Source organism: Trachinotus anak, unplaced genomic scaffold, assembly GCF_046630095.1.
Source record: "Trachinotus anak isolate AG129_WGS33_773 ecotype Australia unplaced genomic scaffold, CSIRO_AGI_Tana_v1 ptg000011l, whole genome shotgun sequence".
Classification (NCBI taxonomy): Eukaryota; Metazoa; Chordata; class Actinopteri; order Carangiformes; family Carangidae; genus Trachinotus; species Trachinotus anak.
Genome location: NW_027273862.1, coordinates 27,289,270 through 27,305,992, shown reverse-complemented (window position 1 = coordinate 27,305,992; position 16,723 = coordinate 27,289,270). Strand labels below are relative to the sequence as shown.

At 44.1% G+C, this 16,723-nt stretch overlaps 2 protein-coding genes and 2 long non-coding RNA genes across 11 annotated transcripts in view; 1 reads left to right on the top strand and 3 right to left on the bottom strand.

The window, feature by feature from the left end:
- nav2a (neuron navigator 2a) overlaps positions 1-10,908 on the top strand; it is a 215,282-nt gene extending 204,374 nt beyond the window's left edge. For all 7 annotated transcript variants that reach the window (XM_071489495.1, XM_071489496.1, XM_071489494.1 and 4 more), the window contains 16 exons: positions 1,040-1,123; positions 1,218-1,341; positions 2,101-2,288; positions 4,543-4,715; positions 4,910-5,063; positions 5,206-5,386; positions 5,574-5,674; positions 5,781-5,876; positions 6,078-6,255; positions 6,477-6,712; positions 7,533-7,684; positions 7,910-7,981; positions 8,094-8,290; positions 8,384-8,502; positions 9,262-9,462; positions 9,732-10,908. In XM_071489495.1, coding sequence (XP_071345596.1) covers positions 1,040-1,123; positions 1,218-1,341; positions 2,101-2,288; positions 4,543-4,715; positions 4,910-5,063; positions 5,206-5,386; positions 5,574-5,674; positions 5,781-5,876; positions 6,078-6,255; positions 6,477-6,712; positions 7,533-7,684; positions 7,910-7,981; positions 8,094-8,290; positions 8,384-8,502; positions 9,262-9,462; positions 9,732-9,857 — 2,382 coding nt within the window. In that variant the 3' untranslated portion in view covers positions 9,858-10,908. The remainder of the gene's footprint in view (positions 1-1,039; positions 1,124-1,217; positions 1,342-2,100; positions 2,289-4,542; positions 4,716-4,909; positions 5,064-5,205; positions 5,387-5,573; positions 5,675-5,780; positions 5,877-6,077; positions 6,256-6,476; positions 6,713-7,532; positions 7,685-7,909; positions 7,982-8,093; positions 8,291-8,383; positions 8,503-9,261; positions 9,463-9,731) is intronic.
- On the bottom strand, positions 1,350-4,162 carry LOC139628125 (uncharacterized). Its single transcript, XR_011692696.1, has 3 exons — positions 3,506-4,162; positions 2,066-2,250; positions 1,350-1,976 (listed from the first exon to the last, which is right to left on the bottom strand). It is a non-coding gene; the product is annotated as an uncharacterized lncRNA (long non-coding RNA).
- LOC139628124 (uncharacterized) lies at positions 4,926-5,868 on the bottom strand. 2 transcript variants are annotated; one of them, XR_011692694.1, is made up of 4 exons: positions 5,734-5,868; positions 5,544-5,578; positions 5,165-5,444; positions 4,926-5,065 (listed from the first exon to the last, which is right to left on the bottom strand). It is a non-coding gene; the product is annotated as an uncharacterized lncRNA (long non-coding RNA). The 2 variants fall into 2 exon arrangements; XR_011692695.1 differs by having other exon boundaries at positions 5,544-5,581; positions 5,734-5,849.
- Positions 10,909-12,859: 1,951 nt separating the features above from the next.
- Positions 12,860-16,695, bottom strand: dbx1a (developing brain homeobox 1a). The gene is made up of 4 exons (XM_071489486.1): positions 15,614-16,695; positions 15,406-15,507; positions 13,677-13,879; positions 12,860-13,548 (listed from the first exon to the last, which is right to left on the bottom strand). The coding sequence occupies exons 1-4, from the start codon at positions 15,978-15,980 to the stop codon at positions 13,258-13,260; spliced, it is 963 nt and encodes a 320-aa protein (XP_071345587.1). The 5' UTR covers positions 15,981-16,695; the 3' UTR covers positions 12,860-13,257.
- Positions 16,696-16,723: the final 28 nt, after the last annotated feature.

Here is a 16,723-nt window from a genome sequence, read left to right as displayed (position 1 = left end):
GCAGATATAAACATATGTGATGCTTATCTTCCATGTGCTTGCTCCTAAACCTCGTCTGAAGCTTCCCATGTTGCTATCACTTTGTCAAAAAGTCAATTTATCTCAGACGATCTCAGACAGAAATCCTTCAAATAAAGCTAGAACATAAAAATCACATCTCGCCTTTAGTTAGAAGACGTTGCTGACTTCATGTTGTCATCAGGACTGTCTTGGCTTTACATGGATGAAAGGATCCAGCTCCAAGGTTTTTGCTGAAGATGATGTAATGGTTTTTGGCCTCAGTGTTGTGTTTGTAGTGTGAGAAAGGCTGACTGACCTACAGGGGACGATCGTTTATCACAGGACTTTATTATTTTTGCATGATTATTTGGGTTTGGTTATGTTTTCATTTTGGTATGAAGATTACTCAACTGATGTCATGTTTGGGTTTTAGTGCCAAGGTTGAAGCAGTTTTTTCTCATGTCCAGTTGCTCGGATGCAGTAAACTGTTTTATCTTCTCAGCTCACAGCTCAGTGGAGATGTCTTCACTCCCTCGAATCTTTAAACAAACTCTCCACATTCATTTTGCTCTCTGTTGGTGTCCTCAGCTGTATTGTCAGGAAACAAGCCTCCAGCTCCATGACTGCCTTTAAGCTTTTACCCCTCCATGAACAGCAGATCTGATCCAGGATCAGTTTCTCTCAGTTTGGATACAGAAGAGGTTTATGAGAATCCCTTTTCACTGTCTTCATAAATCAGACTGAGGTTTTGTCTTCTGTCCTGTTTGTACCAGATATCTGAAAAAGTAGCAGGTGAAATTTAGCTGCAGTCTGGCTGACACATTAGATTCTGATTCTGGAGAATTTCCCTCTTTAGCTACAGTTTCTTTGCTGTGTTTATGTACTAGTTACAGACTGATGTTTGGAACAGTGTTGGATGCATGTAGTTGTTAACAACAAATTTATTTTTGTGACATTTATTTTGAACTTCTTGCTCTATGCACCTGGGACTGCTGCACATCGACAACATACATTTATAACCCGTCTGTCTCTCCTGCAGGCTCACCTGGTGGCAGCCTTTGAACAGAGTCTGGGCAACATGACCATCAGACTGAAGAGTCTCACCTTGACGGCAGAGCAGAAGGTGAAAACAGTTCCTCCTGCGCCGCGCACTAATCACAGTCCACATTTACTCTCACCGCGCTCGACCTGACCCTCTTGTCATTTTCTCTGTGCAGGACTCTGAGCTAAATGAGCTGAGGAAGACCATCGAGCTGCTGAAGAAGCAGAACGCTGTGGCTCAGGCTGCCATCAACGGAGTCATCAACACACCTGAGCTCGCACCTAAAGGTGACAGGACAGGTAAGATAAGAGAGATTCTGTGGTCTTGTATGAAAACGAGGGACAGATCAGTGAGGCCATTATAAAACAAATAATAAACAATTTCATATATTGGCATATATGTCTAGCCAATGAAAATATGTGTGTTTATGTATGTATGTTACATAACTATAGATCCATCCCAAAGCTTGTCAATATATATGTTGATATTTTATACAGTTGGGTCCAAAAGTCTGAGACCCCTTTCCCAGAATGAGAAGATAGAAAAACAGATATAAACATATAGAATTTTTATGTTTGTTTTTTTAATAAATGTTCATATATCAATTAAATACATAAATACATTAAATACATATCAACACTGTATAAAAATGCATCACATAGATGTTTAATATTTGCACATATACATATGTTTCTGTGGGTATTTCATCTATTTATGAACTTGTATCTTCATATAGCCAGAGGATGTGTATATGTGATAACAATATAGGTGACGTATGTCATATATTACATTTCTGAATGGGAACTAGAACATTTTACTGATACCCAGATGTGACAGATCTTCCTTTATCAAATGGACTCTTGTGGGGTTACCTGCACTTCAAAGCAGAATGATGCTCTCCATCCATTTATAACAGAAGTTGGAGGCTGTTTTTCTGTAGTCGCAGGAAAACCTCATGTCAAAGTGCACCACACTTTTTGATATTTAATTAAAGACATTTTTCAGCCAAATACATAAACAAACTCATGCACTTCCTGTCGTCGCCTGTCTCTCCTCAGCCGGCAGTAACGGCAGTCCACAGCAGCAGCAGCAGCAGCAGCAGCAGAATCAGCAGCCAGACCTGCGCATCAGGAGGCAGCACTCCTCTGACAGCGTCAGCAGCGTCGCCAGCGCAACCAGCCATTCAAGTGTGGGCTCCAACATGGACTCTGACGCCAAGAACAAGAAGAAGAACAAGAAGAACTGGGTAAGATGAAAGAAAATAAAAAATGATGGAACTGTGAGAGACGTGATTTCAGTTTGTGATAAGATGTAAGACGCAGACAGCCGGGACGCTTGGTTTGTTGTTTTAGTCTTTGTCTCTTTGTGTTTCCATGTGTGTGTTGGTGTCACATGTTTGGGTTTCTGCCCCTTCAGGCATCTTTCACTGGAGAAAAGGTGAATACACTTAGGATTTCCATAGACTCTGTCCTGTTGAATATCAAGTAATGTAATCGATTTGGTGATTTACAGGTGAAAAAAAAGCAACATATAAATAAATAAAAGTGGACTAGAGGTGCTTTTATTGTAGTAGTCGCCTTTTTACCTGCACGTCACCAAATCAGTACTTACTGGATAGTAGTGTGTAGTCCGGACATCAGCTCATTCATTGTTTTCATCTCACATACTTTCACTTACAACTTTAAAGACAAGAGCTTTTCCTTTTTGTTGTTGAAAGACTTTCTTGTGCACCGGAGGACAAGTCAGAGACGATGACGTACGCAGATTTTTTTTCCCCTCTCTGTCGTCCTGTAGACTGATGTGTTAGCCGCCTGTGGTTCTCCTATCTGATCCTGATGCTGTTGAATTTTTTGGAAGAGCAGTGTGGTGCTGTCTGGTAGCTGTTAAGCAGTTTCCTGCTTTAGGTCACAGTGATAATAAATGGGCCTCCTGAGTGAGTGAGTGAGTGAGTGAGTGAGTGAGTGAGTGAGTGAGTGAGTGAGTGTGTGTGTGTGTGTGTGTGTGTGTGTGTGTGTGTGTGTGTGTGTGTGTGTGTGTGTGTGTGTGTGTGTGTGTGGACATGCTTCCAGCTGTCAGTCTTTGTGTAGATGAGACCCCACAGAAGGCTCCTCCGTGCAGGTGCTGCTCACTCAGTGTGTGATATAGAGTGTATAGGGGCTGTGTGGGGAGAATATAATGGATCATGAAAGAGCCTCAGTTTCATGGTGGCTGTGATGTAGAATTAGTTTGCAGCTGCCTGGAAGTCAAATGAAATCCGCTCTAGTCTTGTAGGGGCCTCGAGTTTAATCTCTGTTCCTCCGTAACACATTAACACACCCAAACCCATATGAACATGTGCTGTTTTGTCTCTGTGTCTTCCTCTGCTTCGCTTCATGTGGCAGGTCTATGAGGTAAGAATGGGATGCTGTGTGAAATCAAAGAAACAAAGCTGCCTAACCCCTGCACCTTTTCTAGGTTACTAACCTCTGTCCTTCTCCTCCTCTCCTCTTGCCCTCTGCTGCCACTGTAGTGCCTTTCCTCGCCTCCTCAACACTGCTTCCCCCTGAAAAACTGCTCTTATGACTCTTGAGTCAGCTCTGGAAAGGAAAAATCCACCTGAAAATACTTTAACACTGAGAAAAAAGGGTGTCAGTGATACAGCTTGTGCCTCTGCATCCATTTGTGGTGACAAACACAATTGACATGACATAATGCTGAGATATTTTATAAGAATATCTGGATTTGCTGCACATCCCTTATTATCAAGAAGGCTTCTTTTTAAAGGCGCCACTTTATACCAAATTTTAAAAAATACTACACAGAGCAAAAAACACACAAACTTGTTAAATTATGATGAAAGGAGTATGAAGTATTCATGGTGGATTTCTTCTTCAAGCACAATCACAGATTATGACATTTAAGGTTTGGCTCTTATGTAAAAATATACATAAATATATGAATATTTATATATTATATATTGAATGTAAATGAATTAGTTTTGGGTTTTATGTTGGGGGGCGGGTTATGTTCCTAATTATACATCATAGTCTCTAAGTTTAGAAGAAATCAGAAGTGGATACTGGCTGTCAAAGCAGTCCACACTGTGACCTGCTTCCCCAAGAAAACCATTCTAATCCTATTGTCTTTCATTACCTGATTTTCATCAATTTGAATATGAAAATTAAAAGAGCCACAAAGAGCATAAATCAGAAGCTATTCACTCACCCTCTGTCTGAAAAACTAAACCTAAAACCTCACACACACACACACACACACACACACACACACACACACACACACACAAACACATATATCAAGAGTTTGTGCTCAGAGCTGCGGCTCAAGTCATAAGACACTTACCCACATTTCCCTCTCTCCCTCTGACTCACTTGCACTTTTTCACAGCTGTTTTCCTCCACCTTCCCCCGGCACACTCCTCCTCTCCCTCTCAGCCTGGTGTATTTGGGAGAGTGTCCCTCGCCTGCTCACCATCTCTCTCTCTCTCTGTTTCCTACCTGCAGCTGCGAAGCTCCTTCAAACAAGCGTTCAGCAAGAAGAAATCTCCCAAGTCGGCCTCCTCTCACTCCGACATCGAGGAGATGACGGACTCGTCTCTGCCGTCCTCCCCCAAACTGCCCCACAACGGCACGACAGGCGGCAGCCACATGCTCAGGAACACACACTCCAACACACTGTATGTACACATCATCATCTGTACGTCATTGTGCAATAACTGAGGAGATAGTTTGTCCTACACAAACATATAACCGTAAAATCTGATCTGAACGTGAAGTTATTCAACAGTTCTGCAACCAACTCTGCTTAAATTACAATATTTCACATCACTAAACTGTGCTGTCCTCTGTGTGTGTGTGTATGTGTGTACAGATTGTCAGAGTGTTTGGACAGCGAGGCGGAGACGGTGATGCAGCTGCGGAGTGAGCTCAGGGAGAAGGAGATGAAGCTGACAGACATCCGCCTGGAGGCTCTTAGTTCCGCCCATCAGCTGGACCAGCTCCGGGAGGCCATGAACCGCATGCAGGTCTGCACACACACATACACACACACACACACACTCTAGTTGACTGCTAAATGCTAAAGCTCTGGGCTAACTGTGATGACACTTTGAGGGATGATACCTACATATGGCAATTTTTTCCTCAATTTTTCCTTTGTGTTTGTAGCTGGAGATTGAGAAGCTGAAGTTGGAGAATGACCGTCTGAAGTTGGAGAACGTGGGCAGCAGGACGGGCTCCCAGGCCTCCATCTCATCTTCTCCTCCCCCTCACACAAACAGCCAGGCCCCAGGACCTGGACTGTCCCAGCAGAGCCTCAACCTCACCACCAGTGAGTCCACCAGCCTCGGTAAGACGGACCCGGATTAACAGTGTGAATTTACTTGCATTTATTGATTGATTGATTTCTTAAAAAGGGAAAACATGGAAACAAATTTACAAATTTAACATTTTAAATTTTTGACTAATAAGCATGCTAATGGGGAGATCATTGGAAATGTACACACCTCGTCTGACTCACTCTTCCCTCCTGTCAGACATGCTGCTGGATGATACCGGCGGAGAAGGAGGGATGAGGAAGGAGGGGAGACGCGTCAAGATCGTTGTCAGCATGGACGAGGACAGCAAGTGGGGAGAGGTGAGACCAGTTTGAAATATACAATGAAAACTGTTGGTTATTGGCTGTGATTGTGTTACCTGTACAGTTTTTGGTATCTAAAACCAGCCATGTTTTCCCTTCGCAGGAGGGCCGGCCTCGCCATTTTCTGATTGGCTGCATTGGTGTGAGCGGTAAAACCAAGTGGGACGTGCTGGACGGAGTGGTCCGACGCCTTTTCAAGGTAAACAATGGACAAACACAATCAGATAACAACACACTGTCAGAAACACTTTGTCACACTTTTCCAAACACAGTTGTAGAAAAGACAATTTTCTCAATCACACACTGAAGTTAGCTTCTGTTCCGCAAAAACATTAGAAATTAAGAACAAAGACAAACTCATTTAAAAAGCTGCTAAATGTAGAAACGTTGTGTCTGACAGGAGTACATTACCCACGTGGACCCTGCGAGCCAGCTGGGCCTGAGCTCAGACAGTGTGGAGGGATACAACATCGGAGAAATCCACCGGCACAGCAGCCTCAGTGCCGCCCACACGCCTGAGCTGCTGCCCTGCGGGTACCTGGTGGGAGACAGCAACACCATCAGCATCCAGCTCAAAGGTACTGATGTCTCATAAAGTCAAGATGCTGCTTCCAGTCTAAGAAGTTATTACGTCTTCTATCAACAGTTGATAGAAGATGTAAAAACTGTTCGAACTTCACAGTGCTGGTAATTTAATGGTCCAATAAGATTTCCAGAAACTCATCATCTATCCTCTGCAGACCAGCTTTCTCCATTGACAAGAATATCCTGACGGGTGTGTGTGTGTGTGTGTGTCCAGGCGTGACCAGTGAGAATGTGGACTCGCTGGTGTTCGACACCCTGATCCCGAAGCCGATGCTGCAGCGCTACATCTCCCTGCTGAAGGAGCACAGGCGAGTCATCCTGTCGGGCCCCAGCGGCACAGGAAAGACCTACCTGGCCAGTCAGCTGTCTCGACACCTGCTGCTGCTGGAGGGCCGACCTCTGACCCCGCACGCTGTTGTCACATTTAACGTGGACCACAAGTCCAGCAAGGTAAACATGCACATTAAGACCTAAATGTTTGCAGAATTTCTCTTTAGTGGGTCACAAAACACACTGGCAGCCATGTTTAACAGATGATGTCTGAATTTGTCTGTTCTCTAGTGTTGAAATTTAATTCTATTCCACTTTGTGATAAATTTTAAATCCAATTTTCATACTTCAAATGAGAACCATAACAACTGAAAGCAAAAATTGCATGTAAAAAATATATATATATATTTCTAATATTTTCACTGCTTTATCTTGCCATCAAACAGCACTTTCTTCTACAGTTTGTGAACCGTTGAACTACTGGATTCCACTCTATTACTTGTAGTTGCGTTTGTGTGTAGGAATACTGTAGTTCAACGGTTCAACAGGAAAGAAAGAGCTGTTTAATGGTTGAAGATAAAGTTGTGAAGCCTACACTTAAACTGATATTATCTTTCTTTCCATGGGCATGTTTTAAAGTGGCTAAAACACATTTTTGCACATAGGCTCGTCCACAGCAGCACATCACTCAGCCTGTGTGCCGGTGCTCCCAGCTGCTGATCTGACTCTATACACTGGTTATAGATAATTACCTCACATACACAACACCACTTTAAAGTTTCTAAAGTATGATTAAAAAATAGCATTTTGGCATTAATAGAGTTTGGAAAGAAAAGAGCACCAGAAAGATGGATAAAGAGCTCAATAACAACTTTCTATCTTCTAAGCTTTTTGGTTGACATAGGCCTAAAAGGATCTGTGATGAAAACAATGATGCTCAAAGAAGATATAAAAAAACTGCTTACGGTTTCATGATTTCAAATGTCCTCTCTCTCTGCAGGAACTGCGTCAGTACCTGTCAGGTCTGGCCGAGCAGTGCAGCGGTGTGCCGGGGGTGGAGAGCCCTCTGGTGGTCATTCTGGACAACCTGCACCATATCAGCTCCCTGGGAGAGATCTTCAATGGCCTCTTCAACTGCAACTACCAGCACTGGTCAGTTTGCACACACATATTCATCTGCACAATCATCTGCTTCAATTCACTTGTGATTAAATGTTTTCAATTCAATTTTCAATTTTACAAGATGATAAAAAACAGAGCAAAACCTTCAACCATTCTATTTAACACATGTCTAGTGATGTTTTAAGTATGATACAACATACAGGACTGATTTTAACCAGAGACACAGTACTGATCAGAGTTTTTCTTTCCTCTCAGCCCCTACATTATTGGCACCATGAGCCAAGCCACATCATCTGCCCCCAACCTGCAGCTTCACCACAACTTCAGGTAAACTGCTGCTCACACTTGGCATCTGGTTGTTTAAAATTTAATCTCTGTGGGTTCATCTGTGGGAAAGATTTAATCTTTTGTATGATATGCCTGTGTGTTCTCTGATCAGGTGGGTGCTGTGTGCCAACCACATGGAGCCGGTGAAAGGCTTCCTCGGTCGTTACCTGAGGAGGAAGCTGATCGAGACGGAGATCGGCAGCCGAACACGCAACACGGAGCTGGTGAAGATCATTGACTGGATCCCGCGGGTTTGGCACCACCTTAACCGCTTCCTGGAGACGCACAGCTCCTCTGACGTCACCATCGGTAAGAGGACGTTGCACGATTAATGGAGGATCAGTTATTAAAAGTCAGTCCATAAACGAACAGTGTCTTACCTCGCTGCTCTGTGCTGTACAGGACCTCGTCTCTTCCTGTCATGTCCCATGGACGTGGAGGGATCCAGGGTTTGGTTCACTGACCTCTGGAACTACTCCATCATCCCCTACATGCTGGAGGCCGTACGGGAGGGACTGCAGGTAACAAAAATCACACAGTTTGTCTGCACATGGTGGCTCAGATGTGGGACTTTCACATTATTTTTTAGAGGTAACAATAAAACTAATTAATACAGAACCTTGATTTGACGTCCTGAGGGGGTGTTTAAAGGATCCATCTGAATTAAGCAGAAGCGTAATGAGTTTGAGAAAGACAGAATTGTTCCGATTTGCCCTCTCAGAGGACCAGGGTTATGTTCATCAAAGTGAAATGGATTCAATTTGTACTGTTAATCTGCGTGTAATTAGCATCTGATTTAATTAGGCAGCAAGTAATTACCACAGCTAATTATCTGAGTGAGAGTGAAGGGGATCCTGAATGGCAGAGTTCAGAGGAGGAATTTGAAACTGAACTGAAATGGAAACACTTTTTACTGAGTAAAAAATCTCCACCTGAAAAACTTAACTTTAAAATTAGACAATTTATATTAAGTTATTCATATTTCTAAAATAAATGCATCATGTTTAAAGAAATTTAGCAGCTGGAATCACACAAAATGATTCCAGAAAATATAGTACAAACCACCAATATACAATAAAAATAATAATGTTATTTTTTTAGACAAATTCAGAGCAGTTTTCAGTCTTCCCTGCTGTCATTGAGATTTAATTTCATTAAATTTTTTCTCCCCAAATGCATCTTCACATGAAACTGACCTTCAGTGATTCCTCACAAACACACTAAATCTGCCTCAGAGCATCTTCTAGTATTTTACAGTGTTATCATCTGTGTCTCTGTAGCTGTACGGCCGCAGGGCTGCGTGGGAGGACCCAGCTGCTTGGGTGATCGACACCTACCCGTGGTCGGCCACGCCCACTCCAGCTGACTGGCCCCCGCTGCTGCAGCTCCGTCCAGAGGATGTGGGGTTCGATGGCTATTTGGCCCCAAGAGAAGGAGTCAGGAAAGAGCCTCCACAGAGTGACAGCGATGCAGACCCACTGGTGAGCAAAAACACACATGAAGAAGAACATTTGTTACTGAGCATTTAAACAAATAGTCAGGTCAGTCATGCACAAATATAAAGTTTGTCTTACAACAGTGAGATTTAACTGTTTGTTGTCAGCATCATAGCTTGCAAGTTAATGAACCTTGAGTTAACTTATTTATTTTTGGTCAAAGATTTTTAGTGGAAGAGTCAAATAAAATAATCCTGAACGTACAGTCTCTGAAGAGAACTGCTTGCTCACACTGACACTCGTTTTGCCGACAGATGAACATGCTGATGCGTCTGAAGGAGGCAGCGACGTCGTCGAGCCCGCAGAGCTATGACAGCGACTCCAACAGCAACAGCCACCAGGACGACATCCTGGACTCGTCGCTGGAGTCGACCCTGTGATGCCGTCAAAACGCAACACTGGGATCAGTTTTCAGGAGAAACTTTTTATAAGAAATGTTCTCGCTCTGAGAACGTCTTGTTGAGAGCATAATTTCATGCCACAAAATCCAGCCACCTTAATTTGGGTGCAGGTAACCCAAATATTTAAAAGACAAATAAAGTTAAAATTGCATTTCAGAAAATGGGCAACAAAAGTTTCTACTGCACTGCGCTGTTTTGTTTTGTCTTTTCTTTTTTTTTTTCACCGCTGTGGCCCGTGGCTCCTGTCAGGAGCGTGACATCTACTTCAGACAGACAGAATAAAAGCACACAGCCTGTCACTGTTAGTGAGGCATCATCATTACCATCATCATCATCATCATCATCATCCAGCCATCAGCATACGTAAACACCAGCCAGGAGTCCTCCATCCTTCACTGAGCTGCAGCATTGGCTCCAGCTGCTCCTGGACCTGCCCCACTGCAGTGCGCCTGTGCAGCCTGCAGATGGCAATACAAGCCCTTGTCTCTGGAGCATCAGTGAACCTGAGCTTCTTGCTGCTGAGAGCTCCCATGAGGCTGCTGCCAGTTGGATGGATGGATGAACAGCCAGCCACTTTCTGCTTCTCCTCCTCCTCTACAGCTGAAGATGCGTGATTGCTGGAGGAGAAACTGAGCCCAAGTGAATGTTAAGTCTTACAGAATGCCCCTCTCACTTCCTAAAACTCCTCAGAGAGATCATTAATTTAAAAAATTGTGTAGTAAAAAAGATGATGGTCCACAAAAAATAATTAAGAGAGCAGTAATAAAAATAATTCTCACCATACACCATGTTTTTGAGTTAAATGTCTGCATTCAGAGCTCTTAGTGGACAAAATGATGAAAACTGGTGTGTTTATATGTATATCCATAATATCAACACTGTAACAAACACTGAGGCCAAAATGCTTCACCAGAAAACTCTGTGGAAAAAAGAAAAAAAGTCAGTTGAACCAAAAAAAAAATCTCACCACAATCTTACCGACACTTTTTTTTTTTGGAAACTGGCATCAAGGTCCTCAGTGGTTACATCCTGCCTCTGTGTAAACACAGACACCAGTCAGTCCTACTGGAATCAAAAAGCTTATCCAGTACAACATCTGCAGCTAATTTTACAAAGCAAAGCAAGAACAAAGTCTGTTTTACAAAATTCTCACAGAAATCAAAGACTTTCAGGAGGAAATGGTGCTAACTGGGAAATTAACATTCACCATGGCTTGATTCATCCTTTTAACTTTAACAATGTTTAAGATTCAATTCAATTCAATTCAATTTTATTTGTATAGCGCCAAATCATAATATACATTATCTCAAGGCACTTTACAGGGTAAGGTCAAGACCTTACTTTGTTACAGAGAAAAACCCAACAGTTCCCACAACGAGCAAGCGCTTGGCGACAGGGGGGAGGAAAAACTCCCTTTTAACAGGAAGAAAACCTCCAACAGAACCATGTCCTTTTCTATCTGTATTGTATCTTTCCGTGTCATTTCACAAACAACGCCTCTACCACTTCTAAGTTCTTGCTTTAACCCCTCATAGACCTTTGACATCTCCATGCACATTGGCCCAAGCAGGCTGTTGTAGCACAACTCTCCTTTGGTGCTGGACTGAACTCTAACAAACAATGCCTTACTCTTTTTCGAACAGACTATGTGCATTTGCTGATTCTTTATTTGTCTAAATGGCTGTAAACTTAACAGGGCTCTGAGGCAACTCTCCCCTTGAGCCCCCTCTGGTTGTCAAGGAGCGGCGTTGACCTTGCATCATATCAAACACCAATGCCGTGGGATTGAAGAGACGTGAATGAGAAGCAGTACTTTGGGTTTTTAAATTAAGTTGTATGCATGTATGGCCCAGTGCTGAGACGCTGGTGTAAATATTTGGACCACTAGCAGGAAAGAAAAATGTAATAGATGTGTTTTGGTGCTCGAAATCGGAAGCGTTTGCAGGTTGATTGGGTGAAGGAAGTTTAAGAAGACATGTTGATTTTATACCTCATCCCCATCCTTCAACTATGCTTTCGCCACGCTCATTGTCTGTTCTGATTGTGATTTGTGATGAACAAAAGCGTCATAACAAACACGTTGACCTAATTAAGTGAAAACTAGTGTATATGCTGCTTTGTTTATAGTGATATAATTAATCGGAGGTTAAAAGGTGTAAAGGTACTTGTGGTGAATGACATGTAAAAGTTTATAATCATTTCTATGGCTTAAAAAATAAAGTTATTGTACTTTCCTCTTTGTTGTGAACCTCCTAACCTGCCTTCTGGAAAAGGGCAGGCATACGTTTAAAGCCGGGGTCATGTCGTTCAGCACGGCTTCCATCACTTTCAGTGTTTTTGTCACCGATGCTATGCAACATTCACCCTGATCTCCAAATGGAAGCAAAAAGCTTGATGTGCATTTGCCCCCCCGGAGCAGATTTCAGCACTGTCAAGACTTAAAGCATGGAACCAGATTTGTGAAGACTTTTTCGGATTTGTGGCAAATGTTCTTTGTCCATATGTGTGTCTGTGTAATTCATAGAGGCTCTCCTGCTACAGTCTTTGTGAGCACAAAGAGGCTGACTCTGTTTGTCTTGTGAAAAGCTCTGAGAGGTGTGGATGTTGTTGAAGCATTTGACCAGTCTGTCTGTTTATTACTCACAAACAATGAATGTTTAGCCTTCTTTGCTATGTACATTTTTTATATGTAACATAACTCTGTAAATAGTTGGTTATCCTGCAGCATTTTGATGACTTTTTTTCTAGCTGATTTGTTACAATACTTGAAAAGGAGTATTTTGTGTACAGTCTCTTTACAGCAGAGCAGATTGATGCTGTTTGTCATCACTGGTCTGTCCAGGGCTCAGAGAATTAAATCTGATATCACTGTACTAGTCTTAAGTTATTGTGATTCAATAAAATTAATGATTATTTATGATTTAATTTGGTGAAACTGTCCCTTTTTTCGTTCTACACAACAAAACACACACAATCTCTTGTAATTGTTTACAATTTTATTTGGCGTTTATACAAAAAATGTGAAATAAACATATATACAGCGCATAATACAACATACTTATTAAACAGATTCATATAAATTATTAACGAAATAGCTACATTTTTCAATAAACAACTCTATTTAAGGTCAAGGCAAAAGTAACTCAATATTCTTGGCATAAAATTTCCATACAAAATTGTACAAAATACTGTACAATTGAACAAAGCTGTGCAAAACAGCAAATTGTATCTCAAGCAGATCCTGATGAAGCAACAAACTGGAGTGAAACTTTTCTTTTTGAACAATGACGTGTGTGGGCTTTGTTTCTTACAAATCTGGTCACAGTCTCATAGGAAAACAGAACATGGGTTATATCTCTATATCGGCTTTTTAAATAAATTAAGATACTGTTATTTCTTCTTCATCTGACTCTGAGAAGTCTGAGTGCTTACTGGAGAGAGAAGGAGAGGAGATGCTGGACCCCGCCGACCTCATTCTCTCTCTTCTGAACTCTTCCTCCTCCTCCTCCTCATCGTCCTCGGCTGAGGACTTCTTGCCCACGTCGCTGAGGTCCGGGTTCGGGTTGGCTTTAGTGGGCAGCGTCTGCTCACGGCAGCCACCGGAGGACAGCAGCTCTCGTTCCTTGGAGTTCCTCCACTTCATCCGCCGGTTCTGGAACCAGATTTTCACCTGCAGACAGGAAGAGGCGGTGAGTGGAGAAGTTCCACGTCAGGTGCAGGGAAATGCGCAACAGCGTGTTTATGCGCAGACGCACTCAACATTTCAAGGCCACATGAGCGTTTTTGCAGAACAGTTACCTGCGAGTCTTTCAGGCCCAGTTTGGAGGCCAGCTTCTTCCTGTCGGGTTTGCTGATGTATTTCTGTTTCTGGAACATTTTCTCCAAGGCCTTGCGCTGCACGTCGGAGAACACCGCCCTCCTCAGCATCCCTCTCCGGGGTTTCCCTCTGGCGGCCAGGGGCCAGGAAAAGGTCCCGGGGATGGGGACAACAGATGAAGATGCTACAACACAAACCGAGGAGAGAGACAGGACCCGGTCAGCCCCGCGTGCTTTGACGCTTCTCACAGAAACAAGAGGAGAAATGCTGCTCGCAGCTGTAAAGGACCAGCTGGATGAAATCTGAAGCAACACCTCACCGGAGAGGATCTACAGGCCGAGGAAGCCTCCTCTGTGAGGCCTGCGCACTGAGGTTATTATTGGATGCTTTCCTCTCGGGACCGCGCAATGCGCCTCTGTTTGGAGTGAAATGGCACGAGGTGACTAATTAGCACATTGGCGCGGCTGCGGCCGCATTGGTATGGTAAAGAGGCGGCGGGCCCTTTAAGGGCCCCTGCGGGGGCGGACAGAGGAGTTAATAAACCGTGAACGGTAATTGTGTAGTAATGAACTAACGCAGAAAAGACTCTGGACAGGCGGCGAAGGCCATATATTATCGCAACAAAAGGAGATTTACACTTTCAAACTAAACACAACTGCATACCAGAATACTGATGCCGGGAGGGGGGGGAGTGGGGGGGAATGGCGCTTTTTTTTTTTTTTTTCCTTCATGCCCTCAAATCATTTTCATTAAATGAACACGAAAAGCTATTCAGGACGCTGCAGTTGTTTTGTTGAGGCATTCAGCTGAGCCCATGAAAAGACTCCATCTCCATTATGATTTGTCTGAATGAAAGCAGGGACCAGCGACTTTATAGACTTTTCTAAGAGATTATTCTTTATCTCAACTCGTTGATTGGCCCGGGCGGAGAATAGAGGAACGTTTAGGGCACAGGGAGAGAGAGGACTGGAGGTCAGTGGTAACCTATCCTATTGGCCGAGCAGCATGCAGGGGAAAGTTTCCCCAGCTGGACATTCTGCTCTTAGTTTCACATTTTCGCTTTCCTCAGAAATCCAACCGCGCAAGCCGCGTCCTGTGCGCGCACTGCTGCCGGACTCCCCTGGCTGCGGCTGCGGCTGCGGCTGCGCTGCGGCCGCGGCAGAGTCAGGAACAACGACGCGCTATGTGGTCTTGTGAGAATATTGAAAACTCTCAATAGCGCCTAATAGGGAAATTAGTGCATGACTGGTTCACGCCTTTGGCCCGCCTGGTAAAAGTCACTCTCCAGGGTGTGTGGGTGGTTCGCCCGGTGGGAGCTGACCAAATTGGTCACGGTGCTGAAGGCATTGTTGCCCGCCACAGCGGCCCGGTGGCCCCCCGGGCGCTGTGGGAAAACGTGGGCCGGGAAAATGCCACAACGCCCCCCAATGGGAAGCAGGGGGGGACTATAACTCGCCACCCCGCCTCAAATTTAAAGCGTGACGATTTGGGATAATTGGTTAATTAGGGGGTGGGTGGGTGGGTCCGGCTAGGGGCCAGAGCCAGCGCTCCCCATTAATAAGACAGTGATTTCTTCTTTTCTGGCTGATTGTCCCTTTGCTGCGTCTATTTCGGGTAGATTATATGACAGGAGTGTAAAGTGTTTTACATTTAAATGCAATTAGTTCAGACAGAGCTGTGAAGGCTAAACAGAAATGAAGTTGTGCCTACCTGGTAAATAAGGCGTCCTGAATATGGGGTGAAAGGTTCCGTCAAAGCAGGGGAAGGGGAAGGTCTTGGAGTGCAGGCTTTGGATTGTGGGGGGTGAGGACGCTGTGGAGGAACATCACACATGTTAAGATCATTCCTGAGTGAGTTCAACAAACCTCCAGAAACACTTGGGCCTGACTGAAGGCGGGGGCACCGCCCGTCTACTCACCGGTCTTTGGTGAAGGTGCGAGGATGGCGCTCACTCCAAACTTGAGGAAAGTTGGGTCCTTGCTGCTCGGCAGCGACGTTTTCGGCGAGCACGATTCGCGCGTCACCGCGGTCGTGGCAACTGCGCGCTCCGCGGGCGCGCAGCTGAAGGACAAGGTGGAGGTGGGAGTGGGGAGGGAGGCACTCGGTGATGGGGCAGTCCGGTTTACGAAGGCGGCGGGGCGACTTATCCGCAGCAGGTCCTCCACTAGAAAGCTGGAGTGGGTCTGGAAGGCGGACGGCAGGGTCTGGTGGAGCGGCAGAGCCGCGGCAGGTCGGTACAGCCCCGGGTAGAGGGCAGGAGGCGCGATGACGCTTGGGATCATCATGGTCCCGGTTTAAAAAACAGTGTGTGAAATCTGAAATACTCCTCTTGTCAGCTGGGAGAGATCAGGCGTGTGAATGGCTGCTAACTCCTCTGGTTTCCTTACTCTGGGGAGAGGAGTTTTATAGCAGCCTGCCCCCCCGGCCCTCCTCTCAGGGCTGACAGCCTCACAATGGGGCTCAACAAAGTTCTCCACATGGGTCGCTTTCATGCCCTATCCCCCGGCCCGCTGATTGGCCAGGGGACGCAATTTATGATTGCATTAGACTTCATAAGCAAGCAAGACACAATGTACCGACCACAAAAGGGGCTCAGTCATCAATTTTGCATGTTGACCACTTTCCTTTCAATTTGTTTTGTTTGGCAGAGGCAAGCGGCCTAATTAAAGAGCAATCTTTGCAGATTCATTCATTATTAGGGACTTTTAATGAGTACGCTAAGAAAGATACTTTATTCTTTTCCATTCACTGCGTCCTTCTGTTATGCAGGATATAAAATATACTCGTTAAAAATGCTAAATTATTCTTTTATTCTATTTTCACATCAGAAAAAAATAAACATGGCAACATATACAAAAAAATAGATCTTAAACTATTTAATACTATTATCAGAACAACTGAGAAGGCTAGGCTGTGTTTATTGTTAAATGTACTTTTTTTTTTTTTTTTTTTTTTAAACACAGTTAGTTGCAGATGCCATGCGCAGCATCTCAAATGTAAATCAGTTTTAGGGTTTCATAGGATTCTC